We start from the raw sequence: 12,500 nt of genomic DNA on the forward strand, positions 1-12,500 counted from the left end.
CCCAGGAATCGGGACAGACCACTGAGCCCAACGGAAAGCCATGACAACGGACCACAGCCCCTGACCAGTGACGACCACAGGAAAATAGCCCCAGTGGAATGGAGCCACGATCGACCCGACCTGGAAACACAACAAATGACCCGAAAGACAGAAAGAAGGAAGGAAGGAAGGCAGACACAGACCAAAATGGACATAAGAAGAAAAATGGAAGGACAAGGACCAAATATAGGACACAAAATGACACGGAAAGGAAAAAACAAATGAAACGGAGGTGGAATGAAACGGACCATAGTCTGAAAGATGAGGAAGAATATCCACGACCAGGAGGATCCCACCGAGGAAACAACCCCACAACCCCACTGTGGCCAACCCATGGAAGGAATGGTCCCAGGACCCAGGAAACCCAGGACCAACCCCAGACCAACCAGGAACCCAGGACCAACCCCAGGAAACCCAGAAAATGGAACCCAGGAAAGCACCAGGAAACCCAGGACCACCGGAAAATGGAGGACCCCAGTGGCCCCAGGGACCCTGTGGAATGGACCCAGGACCAGGAACCCCAGGCCCAGGTCCAACGGGACCCCAGAACCCAGGACCCAGACCAACCAGGAACCCAGGGACCAGGAAAATCAACCCAGGACCCAGACCAGGGACCCCAGGACCACAGGCCCCAGGACCAACCCCAGGACCAGGAAAATCCCCAGGACCCAGACCCAGACCTGTGGAACCCAGGAAACCCAGAACCCCAGAACCCAGACAGGAACCCAGGGACCAACCCAGGACCACAACCCCAGGCACCAGGGACCCCAGGACCCAGGAACAACCCCAGGACCAGGACCCAGTCTGTGTCCCCAGGGACCAGACCAAGCCCCAGGAATCGGGATCCCAGGGACCCCAGTAAGTGGAACCCCAGGACGGAACGGCAATAGAATCCCAGACAGGAATGGACCGAATGGCCACGGAAACCCCAGACCAACCCAGGCCCCAACAACCCAGGACCAGGACCCAGATCAACCCGCCAGACCAGGACCCCTGAGCCAGGCCCCTTAACCCGGCCAGACCCAGAAATCCCGCCAACCCCGCCGGACCCGATCCCGCCCGGAACCGGTCCCCACCAACCCCGGACCAACCCCAGACCAAGTGGAACCCAGGACCCGGACCCAGGAACTCAGGGACCAGCCCGCGGAGTTGTAGCCAGGGTCCTGTGACCGCCCCTAAGTGGTACCCAGGGCCGACCCCAGGATTGTCCCCAGGAATCCCAGGACTCAGAACCCAGTGACCAGCCCAGGAATCTTAGGGGACGAACCACGCCAAAGGACTGACCCCAGACCAGGAATCCCAGGGACAGGACCCAGGACAATCTGCGAGGCGTCAGTCCCTGGTACGTGTCCCTGTAGCAGTTCCCGTTTACCGTAACAATCCAGTAGTGTCCCCGTGTCCCGTGTACTCCATACCTTGTGTACCGTGGTGTCCTATGGAACGAGTGTGTCCCGGGTCTAGAGTTTCCCGTAGGGTGTTCCCCGGTATGCGGCACCCTGGTACAATCCCAAAATCCATCCGTGGTCCCTGTGGTGCACCCGGTGTACCAAATTGTGTAAATGTGTGCCCTTAGGTTCCCGGCGGTGGTTGTTACCCTGGTAACGGGTGCTCTGGGTCCAGGTGTCCAGTACTGGGTACCAGTGCCCCGGGAATGGTATGGAGTGTGACCCTGGTAATGGAATTCCGTTATGTGTGCCCTAGGCGAGGTGGTCCCGTATGTACTGGTGTAACCAAAGAATGGGTAATGAATGGGGGAATGGAATCCCTGGTGTCCCGGGTGTACCAGAAGGAATAGTCCCCAGGTAATTGTAAATCGTGTCCTGTGTACCCTGTGTAATTGTGTGCCCTTCACTGTGTCCCTGTGTAGAGTGTGTCCTGCGGTACTGTGTACCTGTGGTCCTGTGGTACTGCACCTGTGTGTACCGTAACCTGTAAGGTGTCCCGTGTGTAGGGTGTGGTCCCTGTGGTGTAGAGGTGTCCCGCAGGTAGAGGTGTCCCCTGTGTACTGTGGGTAAATCGTGGTGTGTAGCAAAAGTGTGGTCCTGTGGTGGTACCCTGTGTCACTGTGTGCCCCTGTAGAATTGTGTCCCGCAGTGTATAGGTGTGGTCCCTGTGTAACTTAAAATCTGGTGTAATTGTGTGGCCCCAGAGTGTGTCCCGTGCACCTTGGTGGGTACTGCAGGTAACCGTAGGTGGTCCCGTGGTGTACCCCAGGTAAACTTGCACCCCAGGTACTGTGTGCCCTGTGTAGAGGTGGTCCCGGCGGTAACCTGTGCACCGTACCGTGGTGAGGTGGTCCGTAGTAAAATTCCCAGTCTGTGTCCTGTGTAGAGTGTGTCCCTGCGGTGTACTGTGTGCCCTGTGTATCGTGCGTCCTCGTAGAAAATCCCGGTGTACCGTAATTGGGGTGTCCCTGCACTGTGTACCCTGTTCGCGTGCCCTGTGTAGAGTGTGTCCCGCGTAAGTGTGTCCCGCAGTGTACTGTGCACCCTGTGTACTGTGCACCGGTGGTAGTCCCGCAGCACCCTGTGTACCGTGTACCCAGGCACTGTGGTGTCCTGTGTAGAGTGTCCCGTATGTTGTAAAAATCCCCTGTGTACTGTGTCCTGTGTAGAGTGTGTCCGCGGTAAATTCCTTGTGTACCGTGTAAATCGTGGTGTAGAGGTGTCCCGGCGGGGGTACCTTCCTGTGTAACTATAAAATCGTGGTAGTCCCGGGTGGTAAAAATTTGTGTAACTGGTAAAAATCGTAGGTCCCGTGGTGTTCCTGTGTACTGTGGTAATCTTGTGTACCGTGCGTCCTGTGTAGAGTGTGGTCCTGCGGGTACTGTGTACCGTAAAAATCGTGTAGAGCGTGTCCCGGTAGGTACCCTGTGTAAATGGCAAAATCGTGGTGTCCCGTGGTGGGTCCTGTGGTAATTCCTCTGTGTAATTGTAAATCCTTGCATACTGTGGTAAGGCCCTGTGTAGAGTGCGTGTGTCCCGTGTACTGTGTGTCCTGTGTAGAGGTGCGGTCCCGTGGTGTACCTCAAAAAATCGTGGTAGAGTGTGTCCCGCGGTGTGCTTGTGTCCCGTGGTGTAGAGTGTGTCCCGCAGGGTGTGGGTCCCGCGGGTACTGGGGGTCCCTGCGTGTGTCCTGGTGGTGTCCCGTTGTAATTGTAAAATCTCCTGTGTACTGTGCAACCCTGTGCACGTTCTGTGAGAGTGTGGTCCCGTGGTGTCCCTGTGGTGGTACCCTGTGTACTTGCGTGTACCTTGTGTACGTGTGTTCCCTTGTGTGGGTGTTCCCGTGGTGTACTGTAGCGTCTCCTGTGTAGAGCTGTTCCCGGTGTGTACTGCGGGTACCGCAGGTCCCGGTGGTGTGTACTTGGGCACCGTAGGTTCCCTGGTGTATTGTGTACCGTGGGTAAAAATGCGGCGTAGGTCCTGTGTAATTCCTGTGAATGTGTGTTCCCTGTGTAGAGTGTTTCCCGGTGGTGTACTTGTGTCACCCTGTGTACTGTGTGCCCTGTGTAGAGTGAAGCTTTCTGTGGTAAGTACTGTGTACCTGTGTCACTGTAAAAATCGTGTGTAGTGGTGGTCCCTGCGGTACTGTGGCCCCTGGTGTCACTGGTGGCACCGTGGTAGTGTGTGTCCCGTGTGGTACTTGTGTCCCCTGCGGGTACTTTAAAATCGGTGGTGGTCCCTTGCGGTGGTAACTGTGTACCTAGTACACTGGCTTTTAATGTCCCTAAAGGCAAATTCTGATAAAAAAAATATCGTAGAAATGTGCATTAAACTGACTTTACCATGTGAGACATTATATTTAGACACATCAGTCTATCCTGTAGCTAAAACTAAATCAGAGGGCTGCCAGTTAAGATCTGACCAGAGGACATCATGAGACACCTTTCTCTACCATGACTGTTGATGAGTCTTCATCTTTGTACTATATGTGTATTGTGTATTTGGTGTTGGGCATACCAAACTTATTTCAGTCTAAATCTGTTGGCTCGGGTGTATTGTATGGTATATTACAGCTCGTTACAGCTGGCTGCGATGATCAGGGCTGTGCACAGTGGGCTCGGGTATGGTATAATTACAGCTCGTTACAGCTGGCTGCGATGATCAGGGCTATGCACAGTGGGCTCGGGGTATTGTATGGTATATTACAGCTCGTTACAGCTGGCTGCGATGATCAGGGCTATGCACAGTGGGCTCGGGGTATTACCTGGAAGGAGAGTTTGGCCGGGGAGCGAGGCGCGATGGGACTCAGCGTGCTCCAGAAGTGGATGGTGGAGGGAAGAGGACTCGGAGTCAGCAGGACCGGAGTCTGGACACATGAATAAAAACACTGCAATGATCTTCTTTTTGACACAGACAGACACAGACAGACAGACAGACAGACATAGAGACAGACAGACAGACACACAGACAGACAGACATAGAGACAGACAGACAGACACACAGACAGACAGACACACAAACAGACAGACATAGAGACAGACAGACAGACAGACACACAGACAGACATAGAGACAGACAGACAGACAGACAGACAGACAGACAGACAGACATAGAGACAGACAGACAGACAGACAGACACAGAGACAGACAGACACAGAGAGACAGACACACAGACAGACAGACAGACATAGACACACAGACAGACAGACAGACACAGAGACACAGAGACAGACAGACAGACAGACACACAGACATACAGACACACACACACACACACACAGACAGACAGACACAGACACACAGACACACACACACACACACACACACAGACAGACACAGACACACAGACACACAGACACACACACACACACACACACACAGACAGACAGACACAGACACACAGACATAAACACACTGACAGACAGACAGACACAGACACACAGACATACAGACACACACACACACACACACACCACACACACACACACACACACACACACACACACACACAGACAGATTTGTGTCCCGCACGTCACGCACGCGTGAGCAACGATAAGCAGGCCCAGGGCATGCTGGGAAACGCCGGATTCTCAGCTGATTGGTTTAGAATCGACTCAACATGATGAAATTTTTATTGATTTTGAATCGGAGGGATTGTAACTGTGATTAGTCTGATTTTTAAAGGCTTATTCTGAACAGAACACATGTAGTGAGGCTGATTGTGACGTTTAGAAGTCAGAGAGACTAAATCTGATCAGATTACAGATCATCTACAGTCTGTTGGTAATTAGAAATCATAAAATCAGCAACAGATCACATGTAGAGCATTCTCACAGCTGCTCTGTCATAATAATAACAACTGGAGACTGTGTAGGAGCTGATATATGGGTCTGATAACATTTTATCAAATCAGAATCGGACCTAACAGGATGTGAGTGTTTCTGTGACTTCCTGTTCAGCCTCCTCGACTTTTTACAGGCGAGGCGCAGTTCATCTTGAACGAAGCGAGCGCGCGCGCGCCACACACACACACACACAACACACACACACACACACACACACACACACACACACTGCTTTAAAGTTCGGTACTGAATTAGGGTGGGAATCACCAGAGGCCTCATGATACAATTATCAATCACTACATATTTTGCGATTTTAAACATATTGCAATATTCTGATAATGCAATGTATTACCTTTTTCCAACTTCAAATTTTTCCCAATTTCAAATGATGTCCCCAAAGGGATTTGTCAACATCTGTTTTATCTAAAAGATAAATATCTCTGTCTGTTCATCTCACTTCCATTTTATTGCTGCAAAATCAGATTGTCAAGCAGACAAACTGACCAACACATATATCATAATAGATCGATACTTCGAGTCTGTGTATCGATACAGTATTGCCACAAAAATATTATCGCGACACGCGTGTATCGATTTTTCCCCCCCCCCCCACTCCTAGTACTAATCCACAGTGAATATTTGAAGCTTCGGTGGTGGCGGCGGCCATGGGATCGCCACAGCGTTGTGTGGCGGTGTCACTTACATGGCCAAGAAATACACAAACACAAAGACAGACACGCACACACACTATGGCTGGGCGATATGGAGAAAATATACGGATATCACGATATTTTTGACCAAATACCTCGATATCGATATTGCGGCGATATTCTAGGGTTGACAATTGGTGCTTTAACAAAATATCTTCACACTTAGATTTCAGATAAATAATCAGCAGTAATGTGGTCATAATGACTAAGTCGGGAAAAGGCAAATAGTAGAACAACAGTTACACCAGTCTGGTAAGGTCAGAAAATGACATCACTTTACTGTAATGCAGCCTTTAAAACCAGGGAAAGACACTTATGTCATATCACGCATATTACGATATCCAAAATCTAAGAGGAAATCTAGTCTCATATCACGATACGATATATAATATTTATATATTGCCCAGCCCTAACACACACACACACACACACACACACACACACACACACACACACACACACACACACACACACACACACACACACACACACACACACACACAGTGTTTACCAGAGCATGGGAGGTGATGACAGTCTGGGTGAGCGAGTTGGTCGCTGAACCAGGAGCCAATAAACTGTTAACAGCTGCATTCACCTGCAGAGGAGAAAAACAGGATATGATGTCACAGCGCTTATCACAGACTAGGTTAATAACTCCGTCGGTAACTACAGATTCGGTATTCATCGCAGGCTGCAGACCTTATCCAGGGAGAGAGGCCGGGGGAGGGAGGGGAGGAGGGCGCCCCAGGCCCCGCGGCTTCTTTGGTTTGGGAGGAACGGCAGCGTCACCGCCGAGGAGGAGGTCACGGCGCCGAGGCGGATCTGACAGAGAGACATGAAACTGGAGTTCAGAGAGCTGAACTGACCGAACTCAGGGGATGATGCAGTACAGGTCATAAGCCCCCCTCTGGCTAGCTGCGGATGGGACATGGGCCAAACTTTAAAAAAATAAATATCAAAGTAGACATCAAATACATTTCCAACAAGGATGGTTTCTGTAGTTTTAGGTAGTTCTGATCACGCTGATGTCTGTCCAAGTGTTCATTTTTCTGATCAGCTTGGTTTTTATTAGCTATTTGTCAAGTCAAGTCAAATTTATTGTCAATTCTGCAATATGTGCCAGACATACAGAGCAGTTGAAGATAGGTTTCTCTCCGACCCACGGTGCAATAAGGACACGTAAGACAAGTATAACATGTATCAATATATATATATATATATATATATATATATATATATATATATATATATATATATATATATATACCAGTGCCTTTTAAAAGTATTCGCCCCTTGAACGCTTTTTCGACCTTTGCGACATTTCAGGCCTCAAAAATAAAGATATAAAACTGTAATTTTTTGTGAAGAATCAACAACAAGTGGGTCCCAATTGTGAAGTGGAACGAAATTCATTGGCTATTTCAAACTTTTTTAACAAATAAAAAACTGGAAAAAGTGCGCGGCAAAAATATTCAGCCCCCTTTACTTTCAGTGCAGCAAACTCTCTCCAGAAGTTCAGTGAAGATCTCTGAATGATCCAATGTTGACCTAAATGACTAATGATGATAAATAGAATCCAGCTGTGTGTAATCAAGTCTCCGTATAAATGCACCTGCTCTGTGATAGTCTCAGAGGTCCGTGTAAAGCGCAGAGAGCATCATGAAGAACAAGGAACACACCAGGCAGGTCCGAGATACTGGTGTGAGAAGTTTAAAGCCGGATTTGGATACAAAAAGATTTCCCAAGCTTTAAACATCCCAAGGAGCACTGTGCAAGCGATTATATTGAAATGGAAGGAGTATCAGACCACTACAAATCTATGAAGACCCGGCGGCCCTCTAAACTTTCAGCTCATACAATTAGAAGACTGATCAGAGATGCAGCCAAGAGGCCCATGATCACTCTGGATGAACTGCAGAGATTTACAGCTGAGGTGGGAGACTCTGTCCATAGGACAACAATCAGTGCGCAAGCATGCCAAATCTGGCCTTTATGGAAGAGTGGCAAGAAGAAAGCCATTTCTTAAAGATATCCATAAAAAGTGTCGTTTAAAGTTTGCCACCAAAGCCACCTGGGAGACACACCAAACATGTGGAAGAAGGTGCTGTGGTCAGATGAAACCAAAATCAAACTTTTTGGCAACAATCCAAAACGCTTATGTTTGGCGTAAAAAGCAACACAGCTCATCACCCTGAACACACCATCCCCACGTCAAACATGGCGTGGTGGCAGCATCATGGTTTGGGCCTGCTTTTTCTTCAGCAGGGACAGGGAAGATGGTTAAAATTGATGGGAAGATGGATGGAGCCAAATACAGGACCATTCTGGAAGAAAACCTGATGGAGTCTGCAAAAGACCTGAGACTGGGACGGAGATTTGTCTTCCAACAAGACAATGATCCAAAACATAAAGCAAAAATCTACAATGGAATGGTTCACAAATAAACATATCCAGGTGTTAGAATGGCCAAGTCAAAGTCCAGACCTGAATCCAATCGAGAATCTGTGGAAAGAACTGAAAACTGCTGTTCACAAACTCTCTCCATCCAACCTCACTGAGCTCGAGCTGTTTGGCAAGGAGGAATGGGCAAAAATGTCAGTCTTCGATGTGCAAAACTGATAGAGACATACCCCAGCGACTTACAGCTGTAATCGCAGCAAAAGGTGGCGCTTACAAAGTATTAACTTAGGGGCGAGGGGGCGAATAATTTTGCACTACATTTTTCAGTTTTTATTTGTTAAAAAAGTTTGAAATAGCCAATGAATTTCGTTCCACTTCATAATTGGAACCAACTTGTTGTTGATTCTTCACAAAAAATTACAGTTTTATATCTTTATGTTTGAGGCCTGAAATGTGGAACATCAGTCAAAAGTTCAGGCAAAAAAAACAATACTTTCTAAGAAGCAACTGTGTATATATATATATATATATATATATATATATATATATATATATATATATATATATATATATATATATTATATATAGAGTACTAGGTCAAAAGTTTGGACACACCTTCTCATTCAATGCGCTTTATTTTTCATGAATATTTACTTGCAGATTTGCTGAAGGCATCAAAACTATGAATGAACACATATGAATTTTGTACTTAACAAAAAAGTGTAAATAACTGAAAACATGTCTTATATTTTAGATTCTTCAAAGTAGCCACCCTTTGCTTTTTTTGATAACTCTGCAAACCCTTGGTGTTCTCTCAATGAGCTTCATGAGGTAGTCACCTGAAATGGTTTTACCTTCATAGGTGTGCTTTGTCAGGGTTCATTATGTGGTGGAATTATTTCCCTTATTAATAAAAAGCAAAGGGTGGCTACTTGGAAGAATCTAAAATTTAAGACATGTTTTCAGTTATTTCACACTTCTTTGTTAAGTACATAATTCCATATGTGTTCATTCATAGTTTTGATGCCTTCAGTGAGAATCTACAATGTAAATAGTCATGAAAATAAAAGGAAACGCAGTGAATGAGAAGGTGTGTCCAAACTTCTGGCCTTGTACTATATATATATATATATATATATATATATATATATTATATATATATATATATATATATATATATATATATATATATACACACACACACACACACACACATATATACACAATTAAAAAAAGATAAATAATATGTATAAGTGTTGTGTTTACAAGTTTGTTCAGCATATGAAACTGCCAATTAGATTAGTTTACTTATTAGTGGAAGGTGCGAAGGGAACGCCATTCTGGATTGTTCCACCCCACTTTAACCCCTGGAAACAACCAATCACAGAGCAACGTCTGCCACATCCTGTAGGAAGCGTGGAGAAAAGCCGGAGAAACTTTCCCCGTTACCTGTTAGCGTGTCCTCTCGCTCCCCTGCAGGCTGCTGACCTCCGACCCCGGGCTCCATGCAGGGAGGGGGCGGGCTTTCCACGATGGTGAGGGGGGGCTCGGGTTCCCCCGAGATCAGCTGAGGGACCTGGGGGAAAAGGGAGGAGCAGAGGGACGCCATGAGTAGGGCTGGGCATCGAGAACCGATTCCTACTTGGAATCAGTTCAAAAAATTACGATTCCATCGGTATCGTTTCTTTATTGGGATCGTTTTGGAGGATTTTGGTTTCAAATCTGATCACGGGGGTTTCCAAATTTAACATAGGGCAAGTTTCGGTTTCCGTAGCGACCGGGCGCTTGTTGCGTTGCAGCCTCGGATGCACAGTAAGCGGCGCTCTAGCGTGGCTTTATTTTACGTTGAAAAAGCCTCCGTCAAACTGCGACCCCCACCTTTGAATCAAAATAAAACTTTCCTCTTATTTGTTTCAAGTCCAGCGCTCAAAGAATCGGAATCGAGAATCGATGAGAACCGGAATCGAAAGGAAGAATCGGAATCCGAATCGTTAAAAATCTTAACGATGCCCAACCCTAGTCATGAGTCATCAGCCTCAACCACGAGTAGGGTTGGGTACCGAAACCCTCGTTCCTACGCATACGGTAGTATTCGGACCGGATTAGAACGCAAATTTCGGTTCCTTATTTCGGTTCAGACTAGGGCTGCACAATTAATCGAATTTTAGTCACGATCACAATTTCGGCTTCCCATGATCAAATTTGCGTGATCGAGCGATATTTAAAATGCGTCATTCTCTTCATAGAACTGTTTTTGCAAAGCCAATCTAGCGCTCCATAAACCACTGTCTGATCACATGTCTCCATGAGCCAATCAGAGCTGTTCCCTGCCTGCACCGCGCAGCTTAGTTTCTAGATGTAGACAGTCACAGAGGACAGAGTAACGGGAGGAAAACTCCACAACAGGTAGCAGTCGGTCATCATAAGCCGGTCACGATGTTTACCAGTTTACCAGTAAACGCAACGTTTTGTCCCGGCTGTTTTGTTTTTCAGACAACAGCAGTGACTGGTGCTAGTTTGTGTCTTTTAGCTCATAGCTTTAGCAGCTGACTGTTGGACGTCCCGCTGTTGGAATCCTACAGTGAAATACAGACACACTACACTGTTTAGCAGTCAGCTACTGTAGCTAACGGTAGGCTAACGTTAGTTGCTGTGTAACGTGTTATTAGTGTTTATTGTAGCTAACGGTAGGCTAACGCTACCTGCTGTGTAACGTGTCATTAGTGTTTACTAGCGTGACATTCAGCGATGTTTATGTTGTCTCTAACGTGGGTTTCGGAGCATCAGAGCGCAACGCAGACATGTAAGTGGCAGTTTAATGAGCCACAGAAATCCGTGTAGCTATTTCGTCCGGTAGATACCGGGCACCACATGCGCCGTTAACGTGAACAGAAAATTGCGTTGCCTGTATCTTTCACGGCAAACGTGCATGTGTGGAAAGCGGTCGCACAACAGCTGAAATGGCTCCTTCACAGTATCCTTCAATAAAGGAGGAATGTAGCACAATATGGATGTAAAAGCAGTTATAATTATATAATTATGTGACAATAAAACAACAAATAATCGTGATAATTAATCGTGATCTCAATATTGATCAAAATAATCGTGATTATCATTTTGGCCATAATCGTGCAGCCCTAGTTCAGACTGAAATATTTTCCCAGCAGCGGCAGACTCTTTTCTTCCTTTCTCCCTTTTCTGCCGAATGGCGCACGTGGCCGCTCGCGGTGTGAAGCGCGTGGCCGCGCTATTCCCCCGACACGCACTCTACGATCCCTGCTGATAGACGCCTTTCTGTACACGCTCTGAAACTGACGTAAAAATATCCCTCTTTCTCTGTAGTCTACCGTTAAGCCTGGTTCACACTGGACGATTTTAAAATTGTCGGCCGATTTTCCAATCCTGAGAGACCCCCCACACACGGTGATAAAACATCCCTGGTCTAACAGTTTTGGTCGTACAGTGTGCGGTGCGCAGCGCACGGCAAAATCAACACATCGCACACGAACCGATTTGACTCCCGAGCATTCCCAGGTCAGACGGGAAAATCTCGCAAAATCCCTCGAGAGCAAACGTGACTTCGGAGTAAACAATCGTTGCGGACGAAGAGGATGCAGTGGCGATAGTTTGTAGTGTGTTTTTTAACCGAAAAGAAAAGGCGATGGTCCAAGAAGACGACGCGAGCATGGACTATACTCAGCTACATCGTGATACGGAGGTGATTTCTTTTTTTCTCATAGAAATGTCGTTAAGTATTACACAGATTAATAAACGTTCATATATTCGTTTCCATGTACTCTGGTGGACTGCAGTTGTGGATGTAGTTATGCGCATCGACTTTATTTATTTTACACAGGCTGCATGCTCGTTTGTCCCCGGGGGGAGGGGGGAGTGGGGAGGCCACACACGAGGAGAAATCGGGCCAAATAAATCCAACATGTTGGATATCTCCGATTTGAAATCGGAGCGGTCCTGACGTCCTTCCGAGCAGACGAGAGCGGTCTTAACACACCACGCGCGGCAGGAACATCTGATCAGATTATTTTACGATAATCGGAGCA

General features: G+C 47.1%; 1 protein-coding gene and 1 pseudogene across 1 annotated transcript in view; one reads left to right on the forward strand and one right to left on the reverse strand.

The window, feature by feature from the left end:
- Positions 1 to 25, forward strand: part of slc10a7 (solute carrier family 10 member 7) — a 23,742-nt gene extending 23,717 nt beyond the window's left edge. Inside the window, exon 11 of the mRNA XM_039821873.1 lies at positions 1 to 25. This exon is cut by the window's left edge and continues 154 nt beyond it. Within this exon, the coding sequence (XP_039677807.1) occupies positions 1 to 25 (25 nt within the window).
- A 4,177-nt stretch (positions 26 to 4,202) lies between these two features.
- LOC120573199 overlaps positions 4,203 to 12,500 on the reverse strand; it is a 29,792-nt pseudogene continuing 21,494 nt past the window's right edge.

Source organism: Perca fluviatilis, chromosome 14 (assembly GCF_010015445.1).
Source record: "Perca fluviatilis chromosome 14, GENO_Pfluv_1.0, whole genome shotgun sequence".
NCBI lineage: Eukaryota > Metazoa > Chordata > Actinopteri > Perciformes > Percidae > Perca > Perca fluviatilis.